Below are 17,444 nucleotides of genomic sequence, written 5' to 3'. Positions count from 1 at the left end.
TTGCTATATGCATCAGCTTCAGTAACCCTGCCTACCAATTATGAAATGTTCAGTATCAAAGATTATCAACTGAAATATCAAAAAATGAAATCATACGATTTTATAGAACTTTAATTTTTAAACTAGATTTTTATAAAATCATAAAGTTTTCACATTCCTAAGAAAAAAGTTATTTATCCATGCATTCACTTCTTGACATTTAGAGGGGAGGATCTACTCTCTACCAGGAAGATAAACATCAAGATTTGAAGATGCATGAGTTCAGTTATGAGAAATGTGATAGGTAGGTAATAGAGATATGTACTGACCATATAGGAATATGATAATAAAAGCAGGAACAGGTACCTCTGTATAGAAAAGTCAGGAAAGGTTTCAAAGAAAAAACAATTTTTGAGCCAAGATTCAAAAGTGTGTAGTGAATGAGGAAAAACCCTAACATGAAGCTCAAACTACAGGGATATCAAATTTTATGCTGTAAAATTTTAAAGTAAATTTTTTAAAAAGTGAAGAGAAAAAACTCAGGGCAAAAATAAAACATGTTTGAATTCAAATATATCCAAATCTAGACAAACACAATATATCAACCACAAATTTTTATGTTCGTCACTTAAAGAACTGATTATTCTTACAAGTCTTGAATCAACTGACATCTTTGTTAACATAAAAAGCACATTTTGGGTATTATTTCTGCCTGTTTGACAATGGTACAAACCCTTCCTGGTTTTATTAAGAATGAGGTTAGTGATGGGTAAAATTGCTGAATTACTAGCATTGAAAATGAGCTATTTTTTCCACTTTAGTGAGACAGTTATTATCTACTCTTCTGCCAGTTACATCACACTTTATTTTAATGGATGTACTTCTAAGAGTCACAATAATAGTGAGTCATCATAAAAAGCTTGTCTTTTTTCTTCCCTTACTCATTATGATAGCATGAGTTTGCATTTTTATCAGTGGAAATGTACAATGCCTTTTCTTACAATGATAAGAACAATGGCAAATTAAGTAGGTAAAGTGTGGAATCTTTTCTGTGCTGGAGAAATCCCTTTTGGAGAAATGTATATCCATGGAAACTTTGTAATATACTTGATTAATCTATGAGCTGATACCAGATTGGCATGAGTTATGCAAACATTATAACGTTTTTTTATTTTGCCCGATGTTGTCTAGATTCCAAAATTAGAGCATATATATCATATGTTTCTTTTCAGGGATGAATGAGATTTTTTTTTAAAAGTTAGGTGTGATTTAGTAAGTTACCCATAGTAACTTATGACATACCTAGTATAAAGGAGGGCGTGAGTACTGATTTTGGTTGATCCACCTGTGAACCCAAAATTGTATTTTTATTCTTGCAGCCAATCTATATTTGAATTTAATTTTTTAAGTATTAATACCAATTTCATGAATTGTTTCATGTGAATTTATGTATGGTGTTCTGGCCAGAATTCTTTATTGCATTTATTTGTATAATTGGATTTCTTCCTGATCATTATGATGATCCATCCTTTTATCTAACCCTTCAGTCTATAGACACCAACACTTGGGAAGAAAGAAAGTCAGATTTAAAATCCAACTCCACTAGTTACAAAATATGAAACACAGTAAATAATGGAAACAAAATCTTGGAATAATTTAAGACAGGCTTTATGTAAGTTACAGAAAACAGGGGGCAGTAAAATTGATGCATTGACACTAACATACCGAACTAGTGTAACAATTATAGCTCTGTTTCATAATAGCACATAAGTGCTGAAGTAGAAGCTTATACCTCTAAACTAAATTTATGTATCCTTGTACTGTTTATGTGTTTATGTTGTGTCATCTCCCACAAGAAAATATATTTAGAGATGATAGGCCTGGATTTTTTTAAACCAAATAGATACACATTAAGTATAAAGTGTTTGCCCCAGAAAATAATAATTTTTTAAAAAATGTGTTGAAATATATTTATTTACTGTTTTTCTACTCCCAACATTTTGCATTTATCTTTCTCAACATACCAAGTTAACTTACTGACTTTATTCTTTCAGCCTGACAGTTAGCAGCAAGTATCAGAAACTCAAATTGCTATGGTTCCAGGCAGGTTTGGTGTGAAACATTAGTGAGTGATGGGAACAGGGACCAACTGAAAAGTGTATGTCCCAACTAAGACGGGTGGCCACTACTTTGTCCAGCAAGCCACTGCCATGCTGGAATGTTAATCCAGTGTTGCCGGATCTTCAAAATTTCAAACATAAGCAGGAATCTTGATTTTTTTTGTAGGCGTTAACTAGCTCAAAACCTTAAAATCATTGAGTGGGTCAAATAAATGGGTCTCTGGATCACGGCTTGTCATATGCACCTCTAGGCAGAGACGTGATTCTGTAGTAATGATCAAAGTGCCCTTCAGTAAGGATCTTGTCACTGATCAAGTTCCCATGTCCTTTGCTCTTTCACTGTTTAATCAGTACTTCCTATTTCTCAGTGTGTCAAAAGAAACCCATAGAATATCCCCATTATATGTAGATAGATAGAAAGATCTGCCATAGTTGCAAACAGTTTTTACACAAAGAAATGTTATTTGTACCCGTGCATTCCTTTCTCTCTGTGGTCTTCAATGACAGTTTTAATTCTCTCCATGCATGCTAAGTCGCTTCAGTCATGTCTGACTCTTTTCAACCCCATGGACTGCAGCCTGCCAGGCTCCTCTCTCCATGGCGTTGTTCTCCAGGCCAGAATACTGGAGTGGGTTGGCGTGCCCCCCTCCAGGGGATCTTCCTGACCCAGGGATTGAACCCGAGGTTCTTATGTCTCCTGAACTGAGTAGGCGGGTTTCTTACCACTAGCACCACCTGGGAAACCTAGGTGATGACAACAAAAGATAATACTTTTATTATTTCCTCCAGCATAATGTTATTAATAACCTTAAATAAAACTTGATTATGCACAACTTCTTATTATAGAATTATGATTCTCTGAACTTAAAGGAAAGAATATGGATTATTTACTTTCTATACTCCCTCTTGAGAAAGTAAAGTACACATTTGTTCATTGTTCTAACCCCAGGTCCTAGGACATTCTCAGGCAAATAGAAGGTTGAATAAAATTAATTTGTTAATGGAAGTTTTATTTTGTTTTATTCATTCATTCATTAAGTAAACTTTTCCTTAGCATAAACTATGCATCAAGCATGTTAATAAATATCATGTGATAAATGACTAGAGCTGGAAGCGCATTCTGCTTAGGAAAATATTACACTGGTCTTTAATTTAATGAGGTATAATTTAAATTTTTTCAGGTACCTTTTCAAATGCCTTTTTTAGATATTCAGTTATACCTTTATTGAAGTATAATTGAAAAAATTATAAGATATTTAAAGCATACACAGTGATAATTGGTATACTTATACACTGTGAAAGGATTCCTCCCATCTAGTTAATTAACACACCTAATGGAATATTAGGTGTAAATATTAGGTTTACCCAAAAATATTTGGGTAAACTCTGGGAGTTGGTGATGGACAGGATGGCCTGGCATGCTGTGATTCATGGGGTCGCAAGGAGTTGGACACAACTGAGCGACTGAACTGAACTGAAGTGAATGGAATATAATCTACATTTTAAAGTACAAACCTAGATTTTGGCTTCAATTCTCTGTAGGACATTTGAGAGGTTATCAATTTTTTGTCTTAATTCTCCTTCCCAGAGAAGTGTAATAAAATCAAGTCATGTTTTATATACATATATGTGTGTGTGTGTGTGTGTGTGTATATATATATATACAACTTCCCTAGTGGCTCAGTTGGTAAAGAATCTGCTTGCAATGCAAGAGACCAGAGTTTGATCCCTGGGTCAGGAAGATCCACTGGAGAAGGAAATACCCATTCCAGTATTCTGGCCTGGAAAATTCCATGGATAGAGGAGCCTTTCAGGCTACAGTCCAAGGGGTCACAAGAGTTGGACATGACTTAGCAACTAAACCATATATATATATATATATATATATGTGTGTGTGTGTGTGTGTGTGCAAATATATGACTGTCACTTTATTAACTTTGACCCTATATACCAAATAGACTTGGGGGAAAAAAGCCAAACACTGCAAGTATACTAGCAAGAAGAAAAAAAAAAATCACAAGTCAAGATCTCATGAATTAGCTTTAATATAAATTTATTCTTGGTTTAAAGGTTTAGAATTTAATCACTTAAAACTATTTAACTCCATGTTTAAAAAGAAAAACTTTAGTGCTTCTATTTGATTAATAATAATAATTCACCTTTGCTCACTTGACTATACTTTAGTAAGACGAAGTTTTTATTACTGAAATCCCATATCAAAAACAGCACTTGCTAGTCATGTAAATTATCAAAAGTACAGTGAAATCCCAACTTCAAAGGTGTTCAAATAGATGTGTTCTTGGAGAGTCATCTGTCTACATTCTATTTTTTGATGGTAAGATTTTTAGCAGTATGCCAAATGCTTCATATCAATCAAACAATCATATATTTCTGTCAGATCCCATCCCATAGTAACAGCAGGGATGGATCACCAAAGTTAGTAGCAGTTTCAACCATCCAGTTCAGTCAGGATCACCTATGCTAACTTAACTGGAGAAGGCAATGGCATAACTAAAATCAAAAGTAGCCTGATGTGTGATGATGGAGATATGCTAGCATAATATGGCCTGTTTATATTGGTTTTATGTAATGATTATACTCTTAAATTAGACTCTAGATCTGCCACCAAATCAGAAGGTCAACTTGAACACAGGAATGTCTTTCTGTAACATGAAAATCTGGCTTATAAACAACAATATTAATATATTTCTTTTTCATCAAGGATTTTCATTTTCTCTTTGAGAGTCATCCTTGTCATACAGGGTATGAGTTGCCTCGTTAACATTTGTTGCTTTTTAAGGGTGGTAAACAGAATACTGGCTCCTGAAGATACCTGTATCTTAATCCTCAGAATTTGTGGATATGTTAAGTTATGTGACAAAGAAGAATTAAGGTTGAAGATGGAATTACAGCTGCTAAGTAACTGACCTTTTGACAGGGAGATAATCCTGGATTCTGTGGATTAGTCCAATGTAATCACAAGGGTCCATAAAAGTGAAAGGGGGATCAGAAGAGAAAATCAGCAAGATGGCAGAGTGAGAAAAAGTTTAACTAGAAGAAGGAGGCCACGATCCAGTGAAAGTGGGCAGCCTCTAGAACTGCTGGAGGCAAGAGAATGGATCCTCCCCTATAGCCTGGAGAAAGGAATGGCACCTGCTAACACCCAGCAAGACCCATTCAGTATTTCTGACCTATACAACTGCAAGATACTAAGTTTGTGGTCATTTGTTACAACAGTCAAGCAAAGCAATATACCGAGGAAACAATTTTTTTCAGAAGTCTCTTTCACTGAAATTGCACTGATAAAATGAAAGTTAAAAATTTCAGAATTCTCTTAAGGCATTGTCTATTCATTCATTCATTTTCAGGAGGTAATCCGTAGCAGCCAGGTCGACATTTCAAGATGCAGCCAGGAAATGGAAAGAAATGAACCAGAAATTTCCGAAGCACACAAAATTGATGTTCTTGGAACAGAAATGGTAACTACTTAGAAAAAACACTTTCCACACAGTTTCCAGAACTGTGTGGACATTCTGATCTTGTTATAAACAATTGCTTTTATATTCCTTTATGTATTTAATACCAATACACATCAGTGTCTCTTTCCCAACTTTGAAGTCTTTGAAATATAAAATGAGCACCCTGAAAATATAAGGGTACTTTAGATGTCCATTCATATATGTTCTGTTATAGCATGAGCTCATGCATTAAAATAAATGATCAGTGTTTAATTTGCATCTCTCTATGTGTACTGAAGTCTTGGATGAAAATCACTCTGCAATGTAGAATACGCTTTACCGTCTGAGCCACCAGGGAAGTCCAAGAATACATGTACAATCCTGAAATGACCTGATTTCTTAAAAACAATTATTTATTTAAAATTATCTTTAAACATAGGTCTCTCATCTTGAAAAACACACTGAGGAAATAAACCAAGCTTCTAAGCTCCATCAATATGTTCAAGAAACAGGTAAGAATCTGATATTATTTGATCTGAATATACCTTTTTACTGTTGATGCGTCTGTGTTTGAATAGAGAACTTCTAAAGTACAAGCCTTCCCACTAAATAAAGTTAGTAACTATTACTCATGATTCTAATGGAGATAGGGCAGTATTTCTATATATAATTAGGTTCTGTCTATGCTAAGAGCTGCAATAAGCTTCTAAAATAGTTCATTGCCCTTCAACCTTATGATGTATCCAAAAGCCTAGAAGGTGATAAGCCAGTCACCTCTGAATTGTTTTTGCCTTAGGGATCTAGAATAAACTTGATGTTTATCAAGCTCCTTGGGAACAGAAAAGTTCTCTAGATTGTATTACTTTTAATGATAGATTCAAGCATGTTTAAGTCTAATTCTCCAACCTCCAGATATGAGATTAGATTCCAGGCAAACTTGTGCGGATCTGCATAAAATGGGTACAGAGTGTCTTGCCTGTAAAAGGGGAATGAGTTTTGCTATTCCTAAGTGCTAGAAGGGAAGATTTAAGCCAACTGTGACCCAAATGTTACTTAACTATATCTGAATTTTGTTTTATTGTAGTTTTGCTTAAGGAAGTAGATCCTTTTCTATTCTTCTGCTGTTCTTTTCTTGTTTTATAACTTTTATTATTATTTGAGCACAATAGTAAAACATGCTTGTAGAAAATTTGGAAAATATATGCAATTAAAATAAATAACAGCTTCATAACTTATGACTTTCCATCCAGTAACCACCATTATTTTTCTTCCTATATTTCTTGACAATTACTAACTTACCTAATGAAGTAGTGCCATATGTATACACTTATATCCTGAATACTTTTACTTAACTTACATTATAAGAAGTTTTCCATAGTATTATAATGACTTCTCAAACATCATGTTTATTAGTTACATAATATCCATGGTGTTCTTTTGTGTTTATAGTCATAGATACACCTGAAGATGAAGAGATTCCAAAGGTTTCGACTAAGTTTTTAAAAGAACAATTTGAAAAGTCTGTCCAGGAAAAGGTCCTTTATTCTGACAAAGAATTGACCCCAGCCAAGCAGATTAAGGTAAGATAATGTCTCTGCACAGAGACATGTTAAGTATAAAACCACATGTAAACACATAACATTTTCAAATTATTGAATGAAGAGGTTTTCCAATAGCAAAAAAAATATCCTGAACCAGTACTTATTCTGTTCCAGACAAAGAATATTATTCTACATGAGAAAAGCAGTAGAGAGAATTAAAACTTTTCTCACTAAAGCAAATTAGGGGAGAAAAAATTATGTATGTACTTAAGTTTAATAATTAACATTAGATAAAGTAATAAAGCCAGTTTTTAAATGTCATCTACTTACTCTGTTGTGTTTAAAATTCCAAGGAAAACAAAACAACCCTCAAAAGTGCTTTAAGATTTTAATTTTTTCCCTCTAGATTACTCTGCATAGCACATTAAGTAAAGAAGGAAAGACAGTCAAGATTATGGGTAAATGTTAAAATACTGAGTTCCTGATGTATTGAATAGGGAATATCATTCTAAAAAGTGCAAATGGATTATAGGAAAGATAGCAACATATACTGAATGTTGCTTTGAAGTAGGTCTCTAAATGGAGTCTATCACCTCTTGTTCCCAATGGAGATATTGTAGCATGGGCAGGTGAAAGGCAGTGCCCAGAAAGTCTCCACCACTATACTCATCTTTATAAGATTTGATTTTCTCTCCCTTAAAGATGGAAAGTGAATCTGAAGAGACTTTAAAGCCATCATCAATTGTGGGTACCTCTTCTACTTCTTACACTTCAACCAGCCAGAGGAAGGAAACATCAACCACCAGATACAGTGACCACAGTGCCACTTCCTCAACTCTGGCACAAATTAATGCCACTCCTTCGGAAAAGACAGAAGAATTTCCTCCTCCCCCTCCCGACATGCTTCAACCTCCAGTAGATGTGACAGCATTTTCCCAGTCCCCTGAACTCCCCAACCCTCCTAGAAAACCACCAGTCCCTAAAGAATTATACTCCAAGCAAAGAAATTTGTATGAATTAAACCGTTTATATAAACACATCCATCCTGAGTTAAGGAAAAACTTAGAAAAAGATTATATCAGTGAGGTTTCTGAGATTGTTTCTCGTCAAATGAATGCGGGGAGCTCAGTTTCAGCAGATGTGCAACAAGCCCGGTATGTTTTTGAAAATACGAATGACAGTTCTCAAAAAGGTCTGAACTCGGAAAGAGAACACGTGGAGTGGGATGAAATTCTGAAGGGGGAGGTGCAGTCCATGAGATGGATCTTCGAGAATCAGCCATTAGATTCCATCAACAATGGCTCTCCAGATGAAGACAACATCTCCAAGGGCATTGCTGATCAAGAAATCATTGCTGGTGGTGATGTGAAATATACCACATGGATGTTTGAAACCCAACCCATCGATACTCTGGGGGATCATTCTTCTGGCACTGAGAAACATGCTGAGAAAATTCCTGAGCTAGCCAGAGGAGATGTCCACACAGCCCGGTGGATGTTTGAAACAAAGCCATTAGACTCGATGAATAAATTGCATCAAAGCCAAGAAGAATCAATAGCAACTGCCATAAAGGACATAACTGGGGGGGATGTCAAGACTGTGAGATACATGTTTGAAACTCAACATCTGGATCAACTTGGACAACTTCACTCAGTAGATGAGATGCACCTACTGCAACTCAGATCTGAGCTCAAAGAAATTAAGGGGAATGTTAAGAGAAGTATAAAATATTTTGAAACGCAACCATTATATGTTATTAGAGATGGCTCAGGTCAAATGCTAGAAATTAAAACTGTTCACAGAGAAGATGTTGAAAAGGGGGATGTGAGAACAGCACGTTGGATGTTTGAAACACAGCCCCTAGACACAATTAACAAAGATATAACAGAAATTAAAGTCGTCAGAGGAATATCCATGGAAGAAAATGTCAAAGGTGGGGTGCATAGGGCCAAGTGGTTGTTTGAAACTCAACCTTTGGAGAAAATCAAAGAAGAGACAGAAGAGGTCATCGTTGAAAAGGAAACAGTAATAGGTACAGATGTCTCTAAAAAGTGTTGGATGTTTGAAACACAGCCATTAGATATTCTGAAAGAAGTTCCTGATGCAGACCATCTAAAGTCTGAAGAGATAATAGGGGGCGATGTACAAACTACTAAGCAACTATTTGAAACACTTCCAATAGAGGCTTTAAAAGATAGCCCTGATGTAGGAAAACTTCAAAAAATTACTGCTTCTGAAGAAGAAAAGGGGGATGTCAGGCACCAAAAATGGATTTTCGAAACCCAACCTCTGGAAGAGATTAGAGAAGATAAAAAAGAGTACATACGAACAGTGAAACTTGAAGAAGTTGACAGAGGAGATGTAAGGAATTATACACATATCTTTGAATCAAACAACTTGATTAAATTTGATGCATCACATAAAATAGAGGTGGAAGGAGTCACAAGAGGTGCTGTAGAGTTAAATAAATCACTCTTTGAAACAACACCATTATATGCCATTCAAGATCACCTTGGAAAATACCATCAAGTAAAGACAGTCCAGCAAGAAGAAATCCTAAGAGGTGATGTAAGAAGCTGTAGGTGGCTTTTTGAAACAAGGCCCATTGATCAGTTTGATGAAAGCATTCATAAATATCAGATAATTAGAGGAATATCTGCTCAAGAAATACAGACTGGGAATGTAAAATCTGCTAAGTGGCTATTTGAAACCCAACCACTTGATTCTATTAAACATTTTAGCAATATGGAAGAAGTAGAAAGGAAAACTGAACAAGTCACTGATATTGTTAAAGGGGATGTCAAAACCTGTAGATGGCTTTTTGAAACCCAGCCAATGGAATCTCTTTATGAAAAAGTTTCACTAATGACTGGCAGTAAAGAAATTCATAAGGGAGATGTCAAAGCCTGTACCTGGCTCTTTGAAACTCAGCCACTTGATACCATAAAAGATGACTCTGAAGCAACAGTCAAATTGCAAACTGTGAAACAAGAGGAAATCCATGGTGGGGATGTTCGTACAACATGTTTCCTTTTTGAGACAGAAAATTTGGACAGCATACAAGGAGAAGAAGGAAAGGAGATCAAAGCCATAGAAATGGATATCCAAGCTGGGGATGTCTCCAGCATGCGGCATAAATTTGAAAGTCAGTCCTTAGATTCTATAAGTTCCGGTTCAGAGGAGGTTTTGAGAAAGATCAAAACCCTAAAGGCTGAAGATATTCAGAAAGGCAATGTTTTAAATTGTAGGTGGCTCTTTGAAAACCAACCAATTGATATGATAAAAGAAAGTCAAGAAGGTGATGAATTAGTTAAGACAGTGACAGACATACAAGGTGGAAATGTAAGAAAGGGGTGCTTTATTTTTGAGACTTTTTCTTTAGATGAGATTAAAGAAGAATCGGACTATATTAGCACCAAGAAAACAATTACTGAAGAAGTAATAAAGGGCGACGTAAAAAGCTATAGAATGCTCTTTGAAACCCAGCCACTCTATGCAATTCAAGATCGAGAAGGGTTTTATCATGAAGTGACTACAGTTAAAAAGGAAGAGGTAATTCACGGTGATGTACGAGGGACAAGGTGGCTTTTTGAAACAAAACCATTAGACTCAATTAATGAATCTGAGACTGTGTATGTGATTAAATCTGTCACACAAGAAGACATTCAGAAGGGGGATGTTAGTTCTGTTAGATACAGATTTGAAACCCAGCCACTGGATCAGATTGCAAAGGAATCACGTGATATTGTGCCCACTGTGGACTGTATTCAAGGTGGGGATGTAAGGAAAAGTAAACAATTCTTTGAGTCTGAAAATTTGGATAAGAATACTTATGTAAGAACAGTAAGTGTCAATGAAATACAGAAGGGCAATGTTAAAACATCCACCTGGCTGTTTGAGACCCATACTCTAGATGAACTGAGAGGAGAAGGGTCAGAATATGAAAATATCAAAACAGTCACCCAGGAAGATATGCAGAAAGGTGATGTGAAGCAGGCAGTATGGCTCTTTGAAAATCAAACTTTGGATTCTATTAAGGAAGCAGATGAAAGCATCACAAAAATCACCAAGGAAGAAATCCCTCCTGCTGATGTCAAGACAACTACATGGCTCTTTGAAACCACACCCCTTCACAGATTTACTGAAAATAGGGTAGAAAAGGTGGAAATTATTGGCAAGAGCATTAAAGAAACCTTAGGAGAACTGTACTCTCAAAAAGTTATCGAGGCTCCTGGAATCATCATTGAAGCTGATGAGGTTGGGGATGTTCGAATGGCAAAATACAAGCTAATGAATCAAGCATCACCTGAGATACAGAAAGAAGAAATTATCAAGGTTGACCTCAGAAATATAATGGTGAACCTTCTTTCCAAAAGAGACTGTAAGAAAAGAGAGATTTTGGTCAGTGAAGAAGAGAAGGGAAATGTTAATCTGACCAAAACTCAGTTATTAAACAGATCAACAGAATTTCATGCTGAAAAAGAAGAGATAGTGAGTGGTGATGTCCAACAAGCAATAAAAAACCTGTTCTCTGAGGAAAGATCTGTAAAGAAAGGTATTTTGATTCAGGAAGATGAAAGAGGCGATATTAACATGACTATCTATTGTCTTCTTCATGAAAATGCTGGTGATACAATTAAGCGTGAAGAAATAGTAGGGGGTGATGTAAAACGTACGATTCATAATTTGCTATCTTCCATATCAAACAATAAAATATCTGAAAGGGCTAAAATTGATGCCTCTGAGAGAGGAAATGTTCAGTTTTTTACAACATGCATAGAAACTGGAGCTTTGGATTATCTCAGACAACTCCAGACAGGCTCAAATGAAATACTAACAGGTAGGAAACAAGAAAAAGAGGAAGAAATCATTGGTGGTGATGTAGAAGGCACAAAACTGTTATTAAAGAAAAGGCAATCTCAGGTTGAACGTACTGTTAATGAAACTGACATCATCCCAGGAGATGTGCGTAATACAGTTAAGGTTTTTCTGACAGAGCCTCAGAATACATCTTGTAAGTTACCCAAAGAAGAAATTATTAAAGGTGATGTGAAGTCAACCCTAAACTCCCTCAGCCAGGCCGTAAGTCAGAAAACAGTGGCTAAAACAGAAGAAATTATAAAAGGTGACATGCTGACCACCCTCAAGTCACTTAAGGAATCAAGTCAAAAATGGAAAGATTCTAAACAGCCTGATGTCGTCCCTGGGGATATTGAGAAAGCTATTGAATGCCTTGAAAAGACTGCACGTACGAGGACGGAAATACTGAAAAAGGAGCTTATCCTAGATGACCTCGAGGCATCATTAAGGAATCTAAAAGAAACACAAACAGCTTTCAAAGAGGTAAATAAAAGTGCAGTGAAAGATGAAGTGCAGACTGTGATGGCAGGATCCAAAGAAGAGCAGAAAACAGGGACTCATCAGGTGGCTGTCCAGAGGGACAAAAAAAGCATTCTGCAGCCAAGACCAGGACCCTTTGAGCCAGCAGCCAGGTGGCAGGAGGGAGCAGACATTCTCAATCAAACTATAAACAAATCTTGTCATGGAGATTTAATGAAAGAAAGAACTGAGGTTAATCTTCCAAAAGCCCCCAAAGGCCCTGTAAAGATTGTCATAGATCGTGAACAAAACAATGATGCTCTTGAGAAAAACCTTAGAAAACTATCTAATTCACACCAAGTGGGTATCTGGACTGATAACATGACAGAGCAACATCTTAGGGATGAACATGTAAGCGGACAGTTGACTTCAACCCTGTCAGTTAGGGAACATCGAAAAACCAAGGAAGCAGAGACAGAGAGAGAACAGAAGAAGGAGGCTGTGTTTTTGCAATCTATTGACAAAACAATTGGAAAGCAACAGACTGAAACTGGCCAACTGAGGAATGACTACCAGAAGATTGAGGCTTTCCCTGTCAAGAGTCCTAAAAATACCAAAAACACTAAAACATCAACAGATACACAAAGCTCTAGGCCTGGTTTAACCCAGGGTCCAGTCAACAGGATGGTTGGAGAAACACGTGAGGTTTCAGAGGACTTTCAGAAGCAGACTCTGTTAAAACAAGAAAAGCAATATTCTAATAAAGATATAATGAAAAAGAATGTGACCCTTCAACCAGGGTGGCAGACTTTGCCTGTGAATCAAGACATGTCAAATGTAACAGAAGTGAAAGTCTCCCAAAAAAGCCACAATCAACTTAAGGCAATTGACAAAAAGCAGACTGATATTCATCTGAAGAGCCAGGACTTTCTAATGAAGACAAATACCTCCAAAGACTTAAAAATGGCAATGGAAATGTCCTTTAATCCAATCAAATTTAACCCTGAAAATAATGCAAAGGAAAATGAGTTCCCTCTTCCACCTCCATCTCCACCTCCTCCTCTACCTTCCAATGCATCATCTGAAATTGAATTTCCTCTTCCTCCTCCACCTCCTTTAATGATGTTGCCTGAAAAAAATGTGTTTCCTCCATCACTGTCCACTGAGAAGATACAGGCTGAATTTGAAAATTTTCCAGGCCTCCCTCTTCCTCCACCACCAGAAGATGAGAAATTTGAAAGAGAATGTCTATCCACGTTTCCACCACCGCCCCCTCCTCCTCCAGCTCCAGCTCTAAAACCAGCACATCTCCTTTCCTCTTCTGTTCAAGAAAAGCATAATGGAACATTCATACAATACTCCCAAGAAGAAGCCTCAAGCTCTCAGGCTAAAATCACAACAGGAAAATCTGGAGGACGTTTGCCACCTCCCACACTCCCCAAACCCAAGTTTCCCAAGCAGATAGAAGATATAAAGAATCATAGTTCCCCAAAAGTTGATTTGGAAAATTCTCTGCCAGATACAGAATGTAAAATGACTCCCTCAAAGGATCAGAAAAGAGTAATAACGGCAACTAGCAGTGAACACATAGAGACAATGCAGAATGTATCTAGCAAAAGTCTTGATAAAAGAAAACAACTATCTATGGACTCTACAAGGTCTTTCTCACAGGCAGTTCCAGAAAGTTCACCACCCAAGAAAAAACCTATAGCACCTCTCATAAAATCTCATTCATTTCCAGCAGGTTCAGGGCAGCAAAGTCCAAAACCTTATATGAGAAAATTTAAAACACCTTTAATGATTGCTGAAGAAAAATACAGACAACAAAGAGAAGAGCTTGAAAAACAGAGACAGGGGAGTTCGGGCTACAACATAGTTAGAACAGAGAGCCAAAATCAAAACATATCAGAGTTGAAAAAGGAAGTGCTGTTACAAAAAACAAAGGAGGAGGTCCCCCTAACTGGAATGGATTCAGAGGTGACTGCAGCCCAAACCAACCCAGTCTCTCAAAGTCTTTCTCAAGATCTAAGGGTCTGTACTGATAACCAGCTTTCCACAACACCGGCAGTGACATTCTCTGCCAAGAGGCTCCAACATGTTCCAGCAACCTTGGAAGGCAAAGATACGATGAAAAAGGAAGTTTTGCAGAGCTCAAAGGGTATGATCCAATCTAAATCAGCTTGTGAAATTAAACAGAGTCAGCAAGAATATAGGACCCAGCAAACACAACAGAAGCATCTGGAGCAGTTGCACTTGCCCAAAAGCCAGCCAGTTTCCCCCAGTTTCAAAGTTAAAACCATGAAGGTTCCAATTCTAGGTCATAAGTTAGATGAAACAAACCACAGCTATGAAAGTCATAAAAAGCAATCTGAAGTTGATATTCAAACCATTACCAAACAACAGTACCAGGAAACCGGGAGAACAGAAGCAAGGACTGAAGGTAGTAGCTATAAGCACTCAGTGACTGAAAAACATTATCAATTACCTGCGAAGGAGAAAAGAGCAACAATACAATTGCCTACAGAAACCACAGGGAAAAGCCATGAAAGTAAGCTCAAAATAGTTCATGAGAAGCAAAGAGAATTTAGAGAATCTGAGAGTGGGAAATTTCTAGGAAGTGAAGAAACAATTCAGGGACCACCAATGATTGGTCCAAAGAAAGAAAGTCTAATAGCTGAAACAAAACAAGAACACTTGAATATATCAGCTCAGAAGGTAGTCGAACAAAAGGTTACTGAGGCACATCTTGATTCTCAGACTCAGAATTTTCAGCAAACACATACACAGTCTTTTGAAAGTCAAGTTGAACATAAAAAATTGCCCCAGCCAAATAATAATCTTCAGGAAGAAAAATATCTTGGCGTCAAGGGCATACAACAGAAACAAGTCTTTTCTAATACTAAAGAGTCAAAGCAAGAGATTACACAGAACAAATCTTTATTCTCTTCTGCGAAAGAATCCCAGCAGGATGATGGAAAACGTGCTGTAAATGTATTGGAATTCTTGAGAAAACGTGAAGAACTACAACAGATTCTGTCTAGGGTAAAAGAGTTTGAAGCAGAGCCAGATAAAAATGGCCTTAAGACATTTCAGATGCTGTTAAAAATTATTCCAGTATGGCTATTAAGTGAAGAAAAAAGAGAATATGGAGTTCACATTGCTATGGAGAATAACATAGAAAAAATCAAAGAAGAAATAACACACATTAAGACTCAGGCAGAGGATATGCTTGTGTCCTGTGAAAATACAATTCAAACGGCCATGATATCGTCTAAAGCGGGAAAGCAGAGAAATAAAGCTACCAGTCTTAATGAAACATTATCTAAAGTGTCTAATGCTAATGTCAGTTATAATAAAAATACCCAGCAGAAAGAAAATACAATTGTGGAAAAAGCAGAGCACCACCAAGTAGCAACTCATCAAGAAACTACTGCTCATCATCAAGTGAAAACCCATCAGGAAATTAAACTAGATGATGCCAAGGTTCCTCCTCCATCTTTAAAAACACGCCCATCGTCACCAACTTTCATAACGATCGAGTCTACCGCCCGGCGAACACAAACCTCTCCCAAGGATGAGCTTTCCCAGTCCCCTAAAAAGGACAGTTTTGCTGAACTATCACCAAGGCCGTCACAACCAACTAGAATCCTCAAAGCAAATACCTCCCCTTCGCCACCCAAGAGTCGTTCTGAACAACTTGTGAAACTCAAAGACACCACTGCGAAGTTATCCAGAGGGATCATCCCATGTTCATCAATAACCCCGGTTCCCATTGTGGAGAAGAGGTCTGAGATCATCACATCTCCTGCAACACTTCGCCGTCAAATTAAGATAGAGGCTCGTGGTAGGGACTCTCCACCTACAATCACAATACCTATAACTGTAAATCATGCTGACAGTGGTTCTTTCAAAGAATCCATGGAAGCTCAAGAGGAAGTAAGGAAAGTAGAGAATAGGTCGACTTACGTTCACAAAGATGGAGTAAATTCTGCTACAGACATAGTGCCAGATACTGAGTGTTTTGACGCAGTGGAAATCATCCGCAAAGTCGAAGGACCTCGCCTGTCAGAGCACGCGCAGAGATACGAAGCAGCCAACAGGACTGTTGAAATGGCTGAAAATTTCATGAGTGACCATGAACATGAAATAAACAGGTGGTTCAGGGGATTTGAGGATGGCCTAAGTTTTGACACACAGTCAAATAGAAGAGCTTATATAAATGGAGAAGCAAATCGTAATATAAAGCAAGAAAGCCGTTCATTTAAGGAGGAATTTGGATTAACATCTTCAGAAAGCACTAGCTTTACGGGTTTTTCTCACAGTCGTCCTAGAGAGCTACAAGAAATGATGCCCGTTAAGCTGCCCAGCATACGCTCTGAAACAAGGTCTCTCAGTGAACATTTCTCAGGTGTGGATGCATTTGAGAGTCAGGTTGTTGGGTCGAAGACGACAGTCTCTTCGTCACATGGCTCAGAAGCTGGCAGATCTCGCTTTGACTTCAAGCACGCCCCACCCACCTATGAGGATGTCATCGCCGGCCACATTTTAGATGTTTCTGATTCACCTAAAGAACTCAGGAGGAATTTTCAACAGACTTGGCAGGAGAGTGAAAGAGTTATTAAAAACTCGGGATATGCAACCTCAGATGCTTCTGCAACTGAGATGGAAACCACCTTCCAAGAGGAATCTGCATTTATACGTGGTAAATGACCTTGCAAAGAGTGAAGTAAGATTAACCCTTTAAAAGCACAGAGCTAAGACTATTTGCAATTAAAAGAGTACATGGAAAGAACTAAACACCATAACGTAAAACTAACAGCTTTCCCTGGTTGTTGCTATCCTTCCCTTTACCATGCTTGCTTTTACTACTTTCTCTTTACAAAAGCTTTTAATATGATTCACCAGCCCTGTGTGAGAGTAACAAACACTACTCTATAGGTTATTGAGACCTGTGTTTGTCAAGGTAAATAAGGCTTTAGATAAAGCAGCAGGTATAATAATAATTGCTATTGTGATAGCATTAATTA

At 37.2% G+C, this 17,444-nt stretch overlaps 1 protein-coding gene across 3 annotated transcripts in view; it reads left to right on the top strand.

The window, feature by feature from the left end:
• XIRP2 (xin actin binding repeat containing 2) overlaps positions 1 to 17,444 on the top strand; it is a 78,732-nt gene that overhangs the window by 52,837 nt on the left and 8,451 nt on the right. Inside the window, exons 4-7 of one of the 3 annotated variants that reach the window (XM_005202402.5) lie at positions 5,468 to 5,578; positions 5,997 to 6,069; positions 7,007 to 7,137; positions 7,801 to 17,119. In XM_005202402.5, coding sequence (XP_005202459.2) covers positions 5,468 to 5,578; positions 5,997 to 6,069; positions 7,007 to 7,137; positions 7,801 to 17,119 — 9,634 coding nt within the window. The remainder of the gene's footprint in view (positions 1 to 5,467; positions 5,579 to 5,996; positions 6,070 to 7,006; positions 7,138 to 7,800; positions 17,120 to 17,444) is intronic. The other 2 variants (XM_010801951.4, XM_010801950.4) reach the window with 2 other exon arrangements.

Source organism: Bos taurus, chromosome 2 (genome assembly GCF_002263795.3).
Source record: "Bos taurus isolate L1 Dominette 01449 registration number 42190680 breed Hereford chromosome 2, ARS-UCD2.0, whole genome shotgun sequence".
In the NCBI taxonomy this organism is placed as follows: Eukaryota; Metazoa; Chordata; class Mammalia; order Artiodactyla; family Bovidae; genus Bos; species Bos taurus.
This window is presented reverse-complemented; position numbering and strand designations above follow the sequence as displayed.